This window comes from Felis catus, chromosome B3, assembly GCF_018350175.1.
Source record: "Felis catus isolate Fca126 chromosome B3, F.catus_Fca126_mat1.0, whole genome shotgun sequence".
NCBI classification, from domain to species: Eukaryota; Metazoa; Chordata; class Mammalia; order Carnivora; family Felidae; genus Felis; species Felis catus.
The window spans coordinates 124056501-124074336 of record NC_058373.1 but is presented as its reverse complement, the minus strand read 5'-3'; the positions used below and the strand labels follow the sequence as shown (position 1 = coordinate 124074336).

The window sequence follows — 17836 nt, the reverse complement described above, 5'->3', positions numbered from 1 at the left end:
GGCACTCCTAGTGGTCGAAGTAACTATGCCTCTGCTCCAGAGTAATGGTGTCTCTGCACTAAAGTAATGGAAATCTGGGTGCTGGGTAAGGTTTTGAGCTATGCAGAGGTATTATTTTGACAAGTGTTAAATTAAAACTTCAAATTAATACATGCTTATTGTTTACATTTAAAAAGGCGGGCGTACAATCTGTCCCCAGGCATACAGATTTTAATGATGAAATTAGAACCTAAAACCAGATTGGGCCATCTCTAAATCTCAACTAGTTGTGTGGGACTGAATAACCGAACCATCTCTGAGATTCTTCCCATATAAACATTCCATGAAACTAAAATCTCAAGGCAATAAGCAAAATCTTTGCAATAACTATTGTAAACTTAGTCCTTGAGAGGAAAATATGTTTCAGATGCAATCATTTTATTATAACGTGGTTTACTATTGCCATCTTGGCTAGCCAACAAAGACACTGTCTAAATTTGAAACTTGTCTGTTTTGAGTAGACATTAAAGACCTTATTCTTAGAACTGACCTGTTTAAATATAGGTGGCTGCCGTCTCCTGCGTCTATACCTGTAATAGCAGATCAGTATGCTAACTTTCTGTAGAAAACCTGAACTCAAAATGAGCTCATATGTAGAAAATATTTAAGAGCCTTACCAGATTGTACATGAAGGCCGAAAGATATTCATTCTTTGTTTCTCCAAAGCCTGGACTCTTCAGGTGCCCAATGTTTGTGTAATAGATTATTTGCCCCACGAGAAAAGAGGCGTTTTGTCTGTTTTGGATTTCTGCAGCCCAAGTGCCTAGAATAGTAGCTAGCCCATACTAGGTACTTAATTTACTCAAACATTTGTTAATTGAATACAAAATCCAACTTTTGAAGTTGCGTTTGGCACTGCAGCTACACATTCCATATTCTCATAAAGTCAACTCTGGAAATACAGCGTTCTCTAAATCAGATTATAGTACTTTCGGTTTGTGTTAATGAATTTGCCACTTTATCAGTAGACACAAGTGTGGTGATAATGCTTTTACTATGGTCCCATCTTTTCAACAAGGACCACCGTTCTGTAGTCCTCTTAAATAGCAGAGCCGGAAATTACTTGGCAATCACCTTTTCTTTGAATGAGAAACAGGGCAGAATCAGAAACACAATACCTACATAGAGAGAATTATTTTTTAAAAAAAGTAATCCTTTCAAAACTTGAAATCAACTAGGATATGGAGGCAATTATATTACGGGAGTTACAGAGCAATGAAATTATTCTGTCCAGTCTTTTGCATAAGTGGTCAGGAATAACATTTGCATATGTTATATCATATTGATTCTTGTAGACAGAGACTCAATAAAGACAAAAGAACACATGCAAAAATAAATGCCTAGGAGGGAAAATACAGAAGACACAGATGGAGGCATCTATTATATTCGGCTTTACAATAAAACAACAAAAATAATAAAGCAAACAAAACCAAAAGTAAACAGCAACAACAGCAAAACCCCATCCAGGTCAGTTCCCTTTAGTGTAAAGTGTCTATTTCTACCTTGTCCTTGCTCATTTCTCCCACATGAAATCTGCTTTGAAATGTCATCCCCCCCCCCTTGCCAAACAGAATAGATAGGGCAGTAAGAAACTAATAATGATAATAATAATAATGAGAAATGGCCTCAGAGATATATTTCACGTTTCTTTCTTTCTCCTTGTCTTTCTTCAGAGGAATAGCTTCCCAGCCAGTGGGGCATTAATCATCAGAACAGCAGCTCCGAGATAAAGCCTGGGTGAAATTTCATTGTGCATTATAGTGTGAGTTGTGGGTGCATGAATATGTGTCTCTCTCAGTATCAGGAAGGAGAAAGTGGAGAGGCAAAGGAGAAAAATCTGTCATTTTATATACTCATACTGCTCAAGATGGTCAGGAATGGTTCCCCATTGTTACTGCGGATTAAAATCATTCACGTCCTTCTGCTTTCATCAGAGGTCACCTCTCAGAAAGTGGGATAAATATTATGACAAGTTAAATTCTAACTACTTTTTTTTTTAACCCATCTGCCTTGGGGGCATGTACCAGAGTAAGGGACAGGAGGAGGGGACTGTGGAACCATAAGCAGGACTGTCTGATGGTATATGTTTTTCCTTGTTAATCCTCAATTGGGTATCCGTTCCCTCACTTACATAATGCTCTGGGTTAGCAATTCCTGTTTTGAAGATCCCTGAATGAAGTGTGGGGAGACTGTCTGGGAGAGATGGCTAAACAGAGGCTACAACTACTCAGCAAGGAGCTGTAAATACCTACTAGATCCCTGCTCCCCAAAGTGAGGTCCACATACTGCAACACGACAGCATCTGGGAGCTAGCTACAAATGCATCATCTCAGGCCCCACCCCAGAATGGAGTCACGATTTGTGCTTTAAAAAGGTCACCAGGTGACTTGTGTACACAAAACAGTTTATGAAGCACTCTTCTAGCCAATACATGCAAACACATGAGCATCCTCTCCCTCCCTTTCTTTTTTTTTTAATTTTTATTTATTTATTTATTTTGAGAGAGAGATAATGCAGAGGTGGGGAGAGAGAGAGAGAGAGAGAGAGAGAGAGAGAGAGAGAGAGAGAGAGAGACTGGGAGAGAATCCCAAGCAGGCTCCATGTTGTCAGTGCAGAGCCCAATGCAGAGCTGGAACTCACAAAACGTGAGATGATGACCTGAGCCAAAAGCAAGATTCAGATGCTTAACTGACCGAGCTACCCAGGCGCTGCCTACTTTCTTTCTTACGCAGACACATACCCACACAGACACACACACAGTTGGGATGAGAGATAGAAGAGGCTGCATTATGTACACAAGTCAATCAAATTTCCATCAAGTAATTGTCTCAGTGACTGCTAGCCACCACAGATAAGGTGTGCATGTATTTCCCCAGCCATCTCATCCCTGCATGATGAGAAAACCAAGGAGAACCTTGCATTCTCCATTTAGCTAACAGAACTAGCTCTCTAGACAACCCAAGGCATTAATTAGATGGTTTCAAAAGGCAGGGCTGTCATAACAGCTTCAGTGTGTTTCTAATTTTTACAATCATTCAAACATGCACCAGAAAGGTATGAAAGCACATCCCAGCCCTCCTACTGCCTTGTCAAAGACAGAATGGAAATATCCATCTTGAAAGCTGGCTAGCAATGACTGCTATTTGAAGTCATTTCCTTGCCATATATAAACAGAAATAAAGGGACGCATTTCAAGAAAAAAAATAGAATCAATTCTTGGACCTCAGTTTAAATAAGAATCATTGATTCTTTCTGACGACTCAAGAGACATTAAGTAGTTTATCTTCTACATAGAGGTGGTCATTGTGGAATTCCTTCTGAAAGTTTTCAGCAAAGAAGAGGGAAATGAAAAGCATCATTATTTGTATCGTGATTTTAACTATATCAAAGATATTCTATTAATTTCTCTCAACCTTAGCCATCCAATCCATGAAATGGGCAGGTGGTTCTTAAGCAACATAATTACAGAGTATTTATGCTTATTATCTCCTCTCCTTTCTTCAACTTTCCTTGTCTTTCCTCCAGTTCATTTATCCAGCCACCAGCTGTTACGGTATGTGCAAGGCACCATATTAGATACTGTTGAAGATATTGGAAAAAAATGTGAATCTACTCTTAATGCTTGTTAAATGAGGAAAGAAAGTGTTTTCCTTTGATAAACATTACTGAGCCCCTTTCTGTGGCAGGTGCCATGCCAGGACCTCGATGCTGAGTGATGAGCTGCATAATGCTCTTGCTCTCCGTGTAGTGGTTTCTCATAGTATCTTCCATCAATGTTCTTTCAAAAGATTCTGAAGACAGGTGACTGTGGAGCCAGCGGTGTCATAGGGTCATGACCAGGGATAAGTGGGTTCATATAACATACTCAGCCATAAGACAAAAACAAAAGAGCTAACAAAAGCAGGTCGAAGATTCCCACCGACCTACACACACACATACAACCAGATAAATGAACCTCAAGTAAATTTTCTCTCCATACCAATGAATAGAAGCAGTGGGTCATTAGAAATAATTGTTATTTACCTATATTTAAAGGTAGGTTTTAGGAGAATTAAGAATTAAGTAATTTGGAAAAATAAGAAGGAGAAGAAATTGGAGAGGCAAAATGGGTAACATTATATTTCCCAAAGTGTTCTGAAAACTCTGAGCATTAGAAGAAGCCCTTGTTATTATGACAACAAATAAGCCCTAAGGAAAGAGAATTTAAGACCAGAAGTGAATAATATGTGCACCAGATACAAGGGGACCTTCCTGGGACTCATTATTATTAAGGCAAAAATTTAAGAGCAGCAAAACCACTGCTAATGACCACTGTCACTGGTGAGCCCCATCAGGGAGGGGACCTGTCGGGGGTAAGGTGCTTGGAAGTGAGATCCAGCCTGTAAGTATTAAGAGGTGCATGTATTCCCTAAGAAGGCGCTGGTAGATTTGTATGTTTTGACTAATACCGACTGAGGGTTTACCTATGCTGCAGAGCTCTAACAGTGTCTGAGACAAAGATCCTGCCATCCAGAAACTCACATACCATGAAGTAGAGACAATAAAAAAAATATGTGACATAATGTAAGGTATAAATAACTGCTATGGCAGACAACAAAGTACCAGGTAGTAGAGAGTGTTATTTTATAGAAGATGGTCAAGGAGGTCCTCTCTGTTAAGGTACCAAATGGGCAGAAACTTGGATGAAGTAAGGGAGTGAGTCATGCAAATACCTTGGAAGAGCTGCTTCAAGCAGAGAAAATGACCAGTGAAAAGATACAGAGGTGCTTGATACGTTCAAGCTGGGCTGGCACTAATGACGTATTCATGTAAGGTATAACATTTAAGGGGGTGCCACCCCAAATCACTTATTCACGACACATGGTATTATATTGCAATATTTTGGAGTCAATATCAATGCAAACAATTTTCCATAAGCAAAATATCAACATTTTAAATACAGACAAGATCCAACTCTGCAACTGTACAACCCTTCTCGCCTCTCCTTTATCTGGGCCCTATGTTCAAGGAAGATCAAGAAGACCTATGTACCTGAAGCAGTGTGGCAGAAAAGAAGGCCAGAGAGCAAGGAGGAAATCCATACATCACACAGTAAGGATTTTCACTTCAGACTTAGCCATGTAGTATGTTGGGTGATTGGCAAAACCACCTGGAGCTTTAGAAACGTTGAGGGTCCTCTACAGTGAGTAGTCAAGAGCTGACCCCACTTTTCTCCCCGTTGTTCAAAATAAGAACCATCACTTGATCAGCAGGTCTGGTGAACTTTCTATCCTAGAAATATTACATCCTAACTAGAAGGGCATCTCTACAACTTCTCACAATTTGTAGGTTTCCTGCCTGTCTATGATAAGGACCTTCTCCTAGGACCCTTTAAGGGACTAACCTCAGCTTTGGGAAGTACTGATCCCATCCACTAAAACTAAAGTATTAAAGAGCGGACCAAAAGAAATGACACTGTATTCTCTTCCCTGGCCTACTTGTACTATCAACATATAGGTCTTTAAGAGGTAGGTAAACCCACCAAGCGTGCTCGCTCGCGCTCTCTCTCTCTCTCTCTCTCTCTCTCTCTCTCTCTCTCTTTTTCCCATGAGAATGATGTAATCCCTGAGAGAAATTATCACTGGAGTCTTACCAGCTAATGAGAAAATTAGAGTCCAATTTCCTCCCCCTCAAACTATTCTTTGAGAGGGGGAAAAGAAAGTACCTGCATGAGGGTAAGGAGAAGACAGAAGATATTTCTTGGCTGGCAGCTTAAGTCTAATTAGACTGACAAATCTTCAGCGCCTTCCCCAGTTATGAGGCTTGGCAGGAAAGGAACGAGCCCTGGAGCCGCACATTATGTAAGGCTGTTAATCAATATTAGTTGAGCCCTAATCCTAAAAATAAACTTCCCCTGGAGGCTTTGTTGTCTAGTGGTAAAAGTGAGGGCTTGGAAACTGTGTAGACTACTGTCTCACTTCTGTCAAGCCGGTGGCAGCAAGAAAAAGGTGGAGGGGCCCTGAGGGGATAATTCCTTAGGCAAGTGCAACCATTCCTGATACCACGTGATCTACCTCCTATTATAAAGCATGATATTTAGGATGAGGTAAATAGACTTATCTCGTATCCCAATCTAAGACAGTTTGGTTACTCCAAGAACCTTGAGAAAATTTGGTGTTCTAGCCAAAATCTCAAAATGCCATTGATAACTGTATTCTGTAAATGTGTGGGTCATGTGTTTTGTTGAATCATATAAAATTCCTGATACTTGACCGTTTCAATCTATAAAAATGGCAATTTCATACACTTTGCCCTAATAGAACACTTTGATGTAATAACCATTCAGCAAAGCCAATTCCTACATCAGAAAATGAAAGACTTTTCCACAGAAATCTCTTCTAATTGAGGAGTTGAGGGCTCTGGTTCAATCTGGGACATTCAAAAGAAATCCTGGGTTATTATGGGGTTGTATAGGTCTAGACAAAATTGTTCTCCTGTACTGGGGAAAATTAAAAAGGGGAACTGTTTAAAATGGAACCAGGAGGCCAAGCTCTACCACTCTTGGTCAATTTCAGGTCCAACAAGAAGAGAGGGACCTGGTAAGTTGGTAATACATTAGCTACTACTGTACTCTCCCAGCAGGAATTAAGAAAGCTTTTCTCCTCCCCTGGTAACAGCCCAGCAAATGAGAGACCTCCACAATTCAGCCAATGAACAGCCACTAAACTTTGAACTCCCAGTTCACTCCAACACACTTACTGTTTATGACACCCTTCCCAACTCCCTTCTTTTCTCTATGAGACCTGTCCTCTCCTGTGTTTCCCAGACGTGCCTATGGTTTTCCTATAGCTTACTTGTCCCAAATTGTAATTCTCTGCTATTCCCAAATTAACCCATTTTTGCTGGTAAAATAACTGAGTTTTATTTTTAAAGTTAACATGCTTATATAACCAATCATACAGGACATCTAAGCCTTATGGGGATCTGTGAGTTCTGGGAGAGCCTCTTGGTTTGAAGTGGTTTCCTTAAGTCTAGGATTTAGTGAAATCCTAGGATTTAGGATTTAGTGAAAACTTATGGGTAGGTCATGGCCTAAGTTCTTTTCATGCATAGTCATATTTATTACTCACCACAATAGGAAAAGTACTGTTATTGTTATGCCCATTTTACAGATAATGAAATCAAGGCTTAAAGAGGCCAGTCAGCCTGCCCAGAGATACACAGCTAAGTAACTAGAAGAACTTGGAATCCAGCTCAGAAATTCTTACTCTAGAGTACACCCACTGCCCTCAAATATATTGGAACTCTACCTGAAATAGGCAGTATGAAGGATCAAGTTTTTAAACACTTTATTTATTTTTGAGAGACAAAGAAGACAAAGCATGAGCAGGGGAGGGGCAGAGAGAAGGAGACACAGAATTTGAAGCAGGCTCCAGGCTTCAAGCTGTCATCACAGAGCCCGATGCAGAGCTTGAACCCACAAACCATGAGATCATGACCTGAAGTCAGACGCTTAACCAGTTAAGCCACCCAGTCACCCCTGAAGGAGCAAGTTTTTAATCCTAAGTTTTTTCTTTGTTTTGTTTTGTAATAGTCAATATCAAAGCTGAAGTGTGTTTTTTACTAGTCCCAGCCTAAAACTGAAAGCAGACCACAAGGAGGAATTTCCATATAGGTGCTGTTACAAAACCTAAAAAAACTGGCTTCCTTCTGGAATTTTTGAAAGTGGTTCATCTTCAACTGCCAAATTTATGAGTTCGAGGTAAGAATGAAATCTCACAAAACTCTCAAGTCTTTCATTTCTGTTTATTAGGATAGCTCCAATCTGGCTGAACATTGTGATTTTCTGGTAATTTTCTGGTGCCAGGCAGCACTGGCCAATGTCAAGGTGACTTTACCAATGCCCAGCACAGAAAAAGTGGGTCACGATCAGTATCCTACTAATAGCATATAAAGGATTCCAAATGGTGATGTGCACAGAACACACTGAATTCTTTCTCTACTGATAACGACTAGGTCTGTAGGCTTAAGGTAAGAGAATACACATTATTTTTGGAACTACTTTCCTCTTAGCCATTTCCTGCCTCATAGGAACAATTTGGTCCTGTTGACCACAAATTACCAAAGACTTTTATTTCTCACTTTTGCCTTCTTTCCTGAATGGGTATCAAGAAATTTGAACACAGACTGAGTTAAACTTTTCCATTTAAGAAGCTGACCTGTCAGTGTCATGATAGTAACCCTGACACAGAGGTCAGTTGTAATACAAATGCCTACATAATTGCTTGGGCACCCCTGGTAGTAAAACCAACAGGAAACCCAGTGCATTTCTCTCCTCTTGGTCCTCTCTCATTTAGAGGAGTGTGGGGCCATGACTCTCAGAATCTGGATCTCTCGCCTCTCACAAACCTCCTCTATGCATTCTTTGTTCCAGTTGGACTTGGTTCTCTCTCTCAGGAATTACCATCCCTGATTTTGACACTTAGCTTCTGATATGTAGCCAACTGAGATTTGTTTCTCATCACCATGTACCCAATTATACTCATCCTACAAGGTCCAGTTCCATTCCCACCTAATTTGTGGGATCCAGTCAAGCCATCCCATACTAACCCCTTCCTCTCCCCATACCACTACCATTTGTGGGTCACTACCTCATATTGATTGCTCATGTCAAACTCCATGATGGCAATGTTTCTGATTCTTCTTTGTAACCTTAAAAATATGTGTGGATACATTTCATAACAGAACATATTCTTTGAGGCCCATAGAACCCCATGGTGGTTTAAAACGGAAGAGAAAAGGGGCGCCTGGGTGGCTCAGTCGGTTGAGTGTCTGACTTCGGCTCAGCTCATGATCTCATGGTTCGTGAGTTTGAGGCCCACGTCGGGCTCTGCGCTGACAGCTCAGAGCCTGAAGCCTGCTTCGGATTCTGTGTCTCCCTCTCTCTTTGCCCCTCCCCCCGCTTGTGCTCTATCTCTCTCTGTCTCTCAAAAATAAATAAATGTAAAAAAAATTTTAAATGGAAGAGAAAATTAAAGATGAGGAGTGAGCTATCAGAGAAGTCAATTCCTGAGATCTTAAAAACTTTTCATTTGCCAGGACACATTCCAGCCTTCAAATTCTACCTTGACCCTCCTTCAAATCCCTATCCCCCCAAAACTGCCTAGCCCCCACTGTGAACTACAGATGCTACTGACAGTGGAAGCAGACCCATTTCCTGAGGTAGATCCTTGCCTGAGAGGGTATTGACTTACATACCAAATGTTGAGGGCAGAGTATAATAATAAGGTTAAAACATATTTAATCTTATTCTTTAAGATGTACCTGTTTTAAGAATTTTACTTCTATTAACTCAGCTAACCCTCACAACAATCCCATGGTGTCAGCAGTACCTTGGAATATCCTTCCCTCTCTCTAATTTTACAACTTGGTAGGCTTATATTAGTTACTAATTCTTGCTCTCCTCCCATCGATGAGTGAGGTTAATGTCTCCCTTCCCTGAAACTTGGAACAACTTTCTCTAGGAGCCCTAAACCTCTATGAAAGAAAGCCTAGAAACTACATATAGGGGGTCATGGATCCAGCTGAGTCCAGTGTTTCTAGTTAACCCACCAAGTCACAAGGTGTGTGAGTGGAGCCAGACTCTCCAGACCAGAGTAGTCACTGAGTAAACTCAGTCAGTTCCATGTAGAGCAGAAAAATTGCCTGGCTGAGCCCTGCCCAAACACTAAGTTATGGGAAAATTTGTTTCATAACAATTGCTAACTAGAACATATGTTGTGTTAGGGTCCCCTCCTTAAGGAAAGAAAACACAAAAAGACAAAAAACTCAAGGTAACAAGGTATGTGACAACATCCCTCATGACCTTGTAACATGAGACCACTTAATCAGACTGCATGTTTGTGTGTGTTGCCATATATGGGAGACAAACAAGTAGAAAATATATAAAAAACTATGCTAGGTGGTGTCCAGGGCTCAGTTCTTTGGGTATGAACCCAACCGAGCAGTGCCGGCATGAATAAAGCTGCTGCTTGGAAAGAAAAGCCTTGGGGTGTCGTGACTCTCTGTGCTAGAATCCTGCTACAATGTGACTTGCTCAGAGTCACTTAACTCATATGAAGATCTAGGTTTTAAACCCAGGCAGCCTGACTCCAACTACATGCATTTAACCACTGCTATAGCCTTACCACTGAAGAAAAAAAATAAAACTATCCAAAGCACGTTGATCATCCTGGAGGGAAAATTGTCTGTAAGCCATGCCTCAGTCGCTAAGTGACAGGTATGTAATAAAGCCTTTTTTGTTTTCCAATTTATTCAATAAATATTTATTGAGCACCTACCTCTATTTAAGTACTATTACCCACGCATTCACTTTCTCAATGTACTCATCTGCTTCTCAATGCACCCACCTGCTTTCTCAATGTTAATTTTTTTTTTTTAATGTTCAGGAGAGGACCTGGAGATACTCTCCTTAATATAGGGTGAAGACCTGATGTTCAAGCACCATAGCTGTGAGTAATTTACACAGTGCATATGATCCACAAGCAGTTCTGGAACAAAGAAGAGCATCAGAAATATCAAAGTGGTGATTGCTTCCAGGAGGCTGGGGCATTGAAGGGCCATGTCAACTCAAAAGCTATTTGTTTATGTTCACACACAGGTAAGAACAGCACTGAAGGAACTTTGCAGGTTTCCTTTGATCTGAAATCAACACAAATCAAAGCCAATCGGAAACAAACTGCCGAATGATATTTTCTTAGCTTATGTTTAAAGAAAGAACCACTGGAGGGGCATCTGGGTGGCTCTGTCGGTTAAGTGTCTGACTCTTGATTTCGGCTCAAGTCACGATTTTACAGTTCATGGGATTGAGCCCTGTGTCCGACACTGTGCTGACAACATGAAGCCTCCTTGGGAGTCTCTCTCTCCCTCTCTCTCTGCCCCTCTACCACTTGTGCATGCACATGTGTATGCTCTCTTTCTATCTCAAAATAAACTCAAAAAAAAAAAAAAGGAACCAATGGATTTTTGTATAACCATATGGTTTTACACCAGGTTTTGATGCTTATTTTGTTTTTCCTGGATGAGTCTAATTTTAGGACAACCCTGGTCCAGCAAGGCTATCAAAGCAAAGGAAGCCAGAATAGAGTATCATCTAGAAAAGGCTATAAGATTTCATACATGATCGTTCTGGTAAACGTGAAATCCAGTCTTTCCCACTTTTTTTTTTCTCCCAGAGGTCAAAATTTTATGAGTCTATTTCACCCAAGAAAATTAGCTAGATCACATAGGGCATATTAGAGCTTCTGAGACTGACCTTCCTCACCCAAAATCTTCAGAGTCTGGGAATTGTCCTAAATCTTGGGTCCCCAGTCCAAACACAGGCTTGATGTAATCTGTACTTGAGATCAGAAAAGGGTTGGAGACAAGGCAGGCGATTGCATTTTTATGTAACCTAGGGCAAAGTTCTTATTTGTTTTAATTTTTTGTAGTTTCCAGTTTTTATTTAAATTCAAGTTAATATACAGTATAATAATAATAATACAGTGTAATTTAATGATTCATCACTTACATGTAACACCCAGTGCTCATTACAACAAGCGTCAGGGCAAAGTTCTTCTGGCTAGTTGGCAAGAACAAAAAAGTCCGAAATCCTTGGCATGGTATTATTTCCTCTAGCTAATCTTTACAAAGAATATGGAGCTTTTTAATCCCTCATTCCAGTTTCATCCAATTCTGCTAGTCCACTGTCTTTCCTCTAAGAGTTTGTATTTACAAACCCTTAAAAGCAAAGAATGTCAACATATTTATAAGTCATTTTTATAGCCATTGCAGAAGCAAAAGGAAAGTCATGTAGATGAAATCCAATTATCACTGGACTCAGAGGGAAAGAAACACACCAGAGAGGAGGCTATTAGAGAGAGCATGCTCCAGCTGTCCACATCCTTCACAATGACAACAGGTTCTATGATGTTCAGAGTCATAATCACTTGCAAGACTTCTGTACTTTGTACCCTACTCTTCTCTGGAAGCTCTGACTTCCTTAGTTTTTGGAAAGACTCACTCAGTCTGCTCCTATGTGAATATTTGCTATAAGAGGGAAAGCCAAAAACTGATAATTACCATAGCTTAGTCCCTATATCCCCATGTATCATTAAATCGTCCTGAGGTCAGTAAAAATTTGGTCTTGAAAAAGACTGTAGGACCAGCCATTCCTATGAAGAAAAAGCCATTTGTTCCTCTGCTTCTCACAGAGTTAGCAGAATGTATTATGACAGAAACAGAACAAGTCTGCCAGGACCTGTGCAGACAGAACTATCCTTTCACCAACCATAAACAGATCTGCTCTTGAGCTATAGAGAGTCATAATAGAAATATATATTGCCTTTTATCTTCTTTTCAGTGAGTAGAGTGAAGTGTCAGGAGTTATTGCTTTAATATCAGTAGGGAAGAAGCTATTTCTTTTTCCACCATGTATGTAGGTATACATGCAAGGGCACACACAACTATACGACTGCTATGTTAACCAGCTTCTTAGCCTTTCTAAAACACATAAAATTGGCCTGGTAACATCATCAGTGCATACAGCTTCAAATTGTTACTGTGGGATCCTGTAAGGAGCTGTCTGGATATTTCTGCTTAAAGAAAAGGGAAAAGGAAGACAACAGTTTTACCTCTACTTAACTCACATAAACTTAATTCAGAAGAATGAGAACACATAGGGGGCTTAATTGATTATTGACTTTATGTTTACAATGCCCACTGAAGCCAATGGAAGGGTGATGTCAAAGACTCAATTGAGCCTCTGGATAATGTCTTAAAACTAAGAAACGGAAAGGACAAGTACTGATCTACTGAATCATCTATAAACACTAACTAGGCTAGGGGTAATTTCCCCACAAGCAATTGGAATGTCTTATTTTATGCCACAGCATTTAAGGCTAATAACTCGATTAACCTCCTATTCCCTACTAACTAGATTTATGAAATGCCAAGGGAGTCAGCAAAGCATTAAGCTTTAGCGTGGGTATAATTACTTTTAAGTGAAAAAACAAAAAGTGTTTCCACAAAACTAAGGACTTCCTACGTAGCTAAACTCAGACCTTCACAATATCTAATGTAATTAGGATCTTGGTCAAATACAAAGGAAACAAAATGGATAAAAAATAAGTGATTGATCAACACTTAAAAATTTAAACAAAAACTGCATTTTGTAAGGATTAGTTAAACTTCTAGCTTCAATTGCCCTTGATTTAATGCTACTCATTGGTCTCAAGTGAATGGTTCATGTTTCAGCAAAGCCATGAAGAGGATGTGAATAGAACTGAAGTAGGATATAGTCTTTCGTAGGATAACAAATTTTCCTTCCCCCTTTTCCTTTTTTGCTATTGAAAAGAAAAGAAATGAAATGAAAGGAGAGAGTATTTCATACTGAAAGTGTTAGCCATTCCTCATTTTGAATAACAGCCTTACCATTTCAGCGATAAATATGATAGGGATAATAACCCATGAGTGCACATAAAACTTTTATAACTTCTTTAGCAATGACTTTGTCTTTCTCTACTCCTATAAGTGTCTATAGGCATCCTTCTTACAAACATGGTAAGTCAGATACTTTAGCAGTATAGCAACACTGACATTATAGTAATGTCTCAAAGACAATCAAGAAGACTCAATTAATAGTTGTAGAAAGGCTTACCTGAATGCTTGCTGTAGAACGATTTTTGCGGGTTGTAGTAGTAGCCATTGTAGTGGTGGTTTCCATGACAGTGGTAGACATTTCTGGTGGCATGGAGGTCGTCTGTGTTGTTCCCAAGATTGACGGGACTTCTCCCACCAGCCGGACACTTCCATTGATTTTAATATTGGGGTTGTTCTCAGCCGCCATGTTCAGTACTTTCAAACCATCATAATAGAGCCCAGAGAGCTGCCCTTGGAAGAGACGTCCTTTGTCTTTTCCGCCAATGGCTATTTGCGCCTGGGTGTTGAAGATGGTTAACTGCCGTCCTAGTGGGTTGGGTGGAGGAAACATTATTATTCCCATATGTTATCTTCTTTGTCTTACCTGGTCTGAATGGACCAGGTATCAAAACAGCCTTCCTTGAGCAATTGAAGGGGAGAAAATTGGATAACAAAAACTCAATAGATAGTAGCAAGTAACATTTCACTATGTTTATCTCTTCCACTGTCTAGCTGAATATCCTGGATAAACTGAATAATTGAGTCTCTATTTCATTATTGTGATGAATGAGAAATCTTGGTTCAATGATACAAAGCACTGCAGTATTCTTGGTGGGTATGTAGTTGTGGATGACAGAAAGTAACCCCCAAATCAGGTGATAATAGTAATAAATACCTATTGTATTCATTTTTAACTTACAGTGTCACAGAATAACAACTAAAAAGAATTATATATGGCAAACAAAAACTCTGTGAGGTAACTTATGACACTGGATTAAAAAAAATAGGTCTGATAACTAAATTAACTGAAATTAAATTTCAATTAAGGACTTGGATTCATTATAGATATGAACAGTTTACTCACCAAATACCTCATTTCCTACATAATACATAATATTCTATCTATACTTGATGTTTATTAAACAATAACATCATGACAGATAATTTCCTATCTCTTTTATCTTTGGAGAGGGCGGATTATGGTCACACAACTATATCTCTCCCTAAAATATGGGAAATAAACAGGCATTGATAATGTTTCTGGGGCGGGGGAAAATGTCATTCCAAATCAATGCATTATAAAAGAAAGGATGGGTATTAACGAAAAAAAGAGACACAAAAAACTCCTTAAAATGATATAAAGGTATATTAATGTGTTGAAGACTATCAGTAGCTCAACTTATTTGGAGTTCCCATTTGGAGAACCATTTGTGCTTCTCTGAATAGAAAATTATCAGAATGAAATCATGACAGAACAGAGTCTAGAATAGTGCAACTCAATTTATCTTCCTCCCAACTACCTCCACTTAAAAAAGCCTCTCTAGTGCCAGGTCTTTCCCAGAAAAACCCAAACAGCTTTTTAAGGCCAAGGCATTCTATGCTATTATTTCTCCAGATAATTCCTTCTGCTTTTGCATATGGAGAAGTGGGGGAAACTTATTAATGGAATTAAATATATCCTTTTTGAATTTTTCTCCACTTAAGTCAGTAATAAAACAATGCTCCACAAATTCTCAATCTAATCACTTGGATTATTTTTAGCTATAAATGACTGGTATGTTCTGCTATTATTGCCTGATTATTAAAAGGGAGTTTATTTTTAAAAGACTAGGGTTTCTGCTCCACAATCTCTAATTTGAATAGAGGCACACTCTGATGTTTGGGCTCTTATCCTCTACCACTATTACATGTCCTTTAACTCTATACAATAATTACCTATCCTTGAATTTCTGGTATGTAATGTGGAATGCCTTCTGAATACATAATAATGGATGAAACAAAAGAGGCAAAGAAGGGAAAATGCATCTGCTCAGAGAGAACTCTTTATACAAGAGTCAATTCTGCTCATGGGGAAACTCTTAACAGCATAGTCAAGAATAATTTATAAATAATACCTTTTTGGAAGCTTCAAACACTGCAGTATGGAGAACTGACCAAAGAATTTTGTTATAGTGAAAATGATCTACACTCTATAAAAATATTTGGAGCATGGAAACAGAATCTGTTGGACTTGATAACAGAATTGTCCAGATGCTAAGGGAACAATCAAAATAGATCTAATAGATTTCCATTATTTTCTCACCAATTTCTTCAGTGCTCTGTGCACATACATCATCACCTGCCCTTTGGTCTCTCATTTCTCACACAAGATGCAGCAAAATCTTCAATGAACAATAACACTGCATAATGACCTGCAGCTCAAATCTCTTTATTGTTATTTTTTTGACTACAGCTTTATCTAGGAGCCCTAAGCTTATTGCATAAGAAATGTCATGATGGAAAGTGAGAATAAATACACCCGTATAGGCATAGGCATAGGCATAGGCATTGGGGGCAGCTTAACATAATAAAGAAGAAGCTGCCTAAAAGGAGATCTCTAGGACTCAATTCAGTAGCTTACACCAGATAGCCCAACGTCAAGCTATCCCTTCCATTCACACAACTGTTGGCCAACAATAATATTTACTCATCTCCTTTTTCGTATATGCTTTAGCATCGATGATCAGTTAATAGATATAGCTAGTTATAAGTAAGAGATTTTATACTTCTAGTATTTCTGAAAGCACTTCACATCAATAACAGTCCTCACCTTATTTTCCTGGTGATATCATTCTGACAATTATTACAAATAAAAATAGAGAGAAAATTGAAATGCAAAGTTGAATTACACTAGCTAGAAATGATGGATCTCTTTCATTCCAGTTGTCACATTACACTCCATAAAGTGGTCTTTGCTTGTTCAAGACTAACCCAAGCATGGAGAAGGGCAAGGCATGTTTTCCGGGCTACAGGATTAAGCCACTGCTCCACTTCTGGCTATGGTTGTGATCTCAGAGAGATCTGAGTAATTATTTCTTGAGAAGAAGACACTAGTTGGGTGAAATAGGGAAGGAGGTTGTCCATGCTTCAATTTTCCATCATGCTATGGGAAGTGTATGGATTTCTGTTTGCTTGTCTGTTTCATGGTCTGTTTCTGGCTATATCTATTTTTCTTTTGGTTATAGACCCTTTCCTAGCCCTCTGTACCTTGGATTATGAAGTTAAGAGTAAAGTTGGCAATCACTAAGTAATAGTGGGAAACTCTCAGTTTCCCACCATCTCTTCCTCTCGTCATTTTACCTCTCCAACGTAAGCAGGAGTAAGGGAATAAACTGGGAATCAGTCATCACTACCCTCTCCCTAAAAAGCGGTATTATAAGGGACTGACTGGAGAAAGTTTTATCATTTGCTCCAGATTTCTCAAAATCAATGCCAGATTTCATTATTGTTACTCATTATGATCAATTGTGTTTTTTTTTTTATAATAAGCAGCCATTATATCTATATCTATAACCCAAACTAAGAATTGTTTTATTATCCATAATACTCAATTTGGTTATACTAGTACTGGGTTTGTAGCAGGTTACTTTCTGTTTTGTTTTAGGTGCCCATGTTCTTGGAAGTCATTATTGCTACCTCATTTGGATATCAAGTTCACATACTGCTTAAATTAAATCTTTGCACGTCTCCAGACAGTGTCACACAAAGACTAATTAATTAAACCTCAGAACACCCTTGGGGAATAGGCAGTATTATTTCTCCTCTCCTCAGATGGGAAATCTGAGATATAAAGAGGTTAAGTGGATTGTCTAAGGTCAGAAAGTATCAGTCAATAGTAGACAGAGCCAGAAAACAGACTCAGGGATGTTGTGACCCACATCTCTTCTCCAATGACAGAAATAACTTCAAAGAGGCATTCCAAGTACTTTCCTGATACGTCTGCCTATTCATCCTTCCATCTTTACCCTTTTTCACTCATTGTCTTTACAAGGTCTTTTGGTATATATTTTCTACTCTTTTTGAAGGGAAGGTTAGCTAGACAGAGGAAGGGGTAAAGCAATAGAATGAATAGATGTTACTCACCCAAAGTGTAAAAAAAAAGTAATTTCCATTAAAATAATGCAGAAGAGAGAAACTCCAAGATTGCAAATACCATTTTCAATATTATATGCATATATGAACATATACATATTTGGTTAAGAAACTAGAAAGCCGCCCTCCATCCCACCTGAACCACCCTTCCCCCTCGATTTGTTGTATATTTCAAAGTGTCTTTCTGTATGAAAGCCAACTGATAACAATGCTATCAGCAGGAAAACTA

The 17836-nt window shown here is 39.0% G+C and overlaps 1 protein-coding gene across 12 annotated transcripts in view; it reads right to left on the bottom strand.

Annotated features, from left to right (window-relative positions):
* The window catches only part of NRXN3 (neurexin 3), a 1671444-nt gene that overhangs the window by 134780 nt on the left and 1518828 nt on the right, over nucleotides 1-17836 (bottom strand). For all 12 annotated transcript variants that reach the window (XM_045060712.1, XM_045060711.1, XM_045060707.1 and 9 more), the window contains one exon: nucleotides 13715-14022. In XM_045060712.1, the coding sequence (XP_044916647.1) occupies nucleotides 13715-14022 (308 nt within the window). The remainder of the gene's footprint in view (nucleotides 1-13714; nucleotides 14023-17836) is intronic.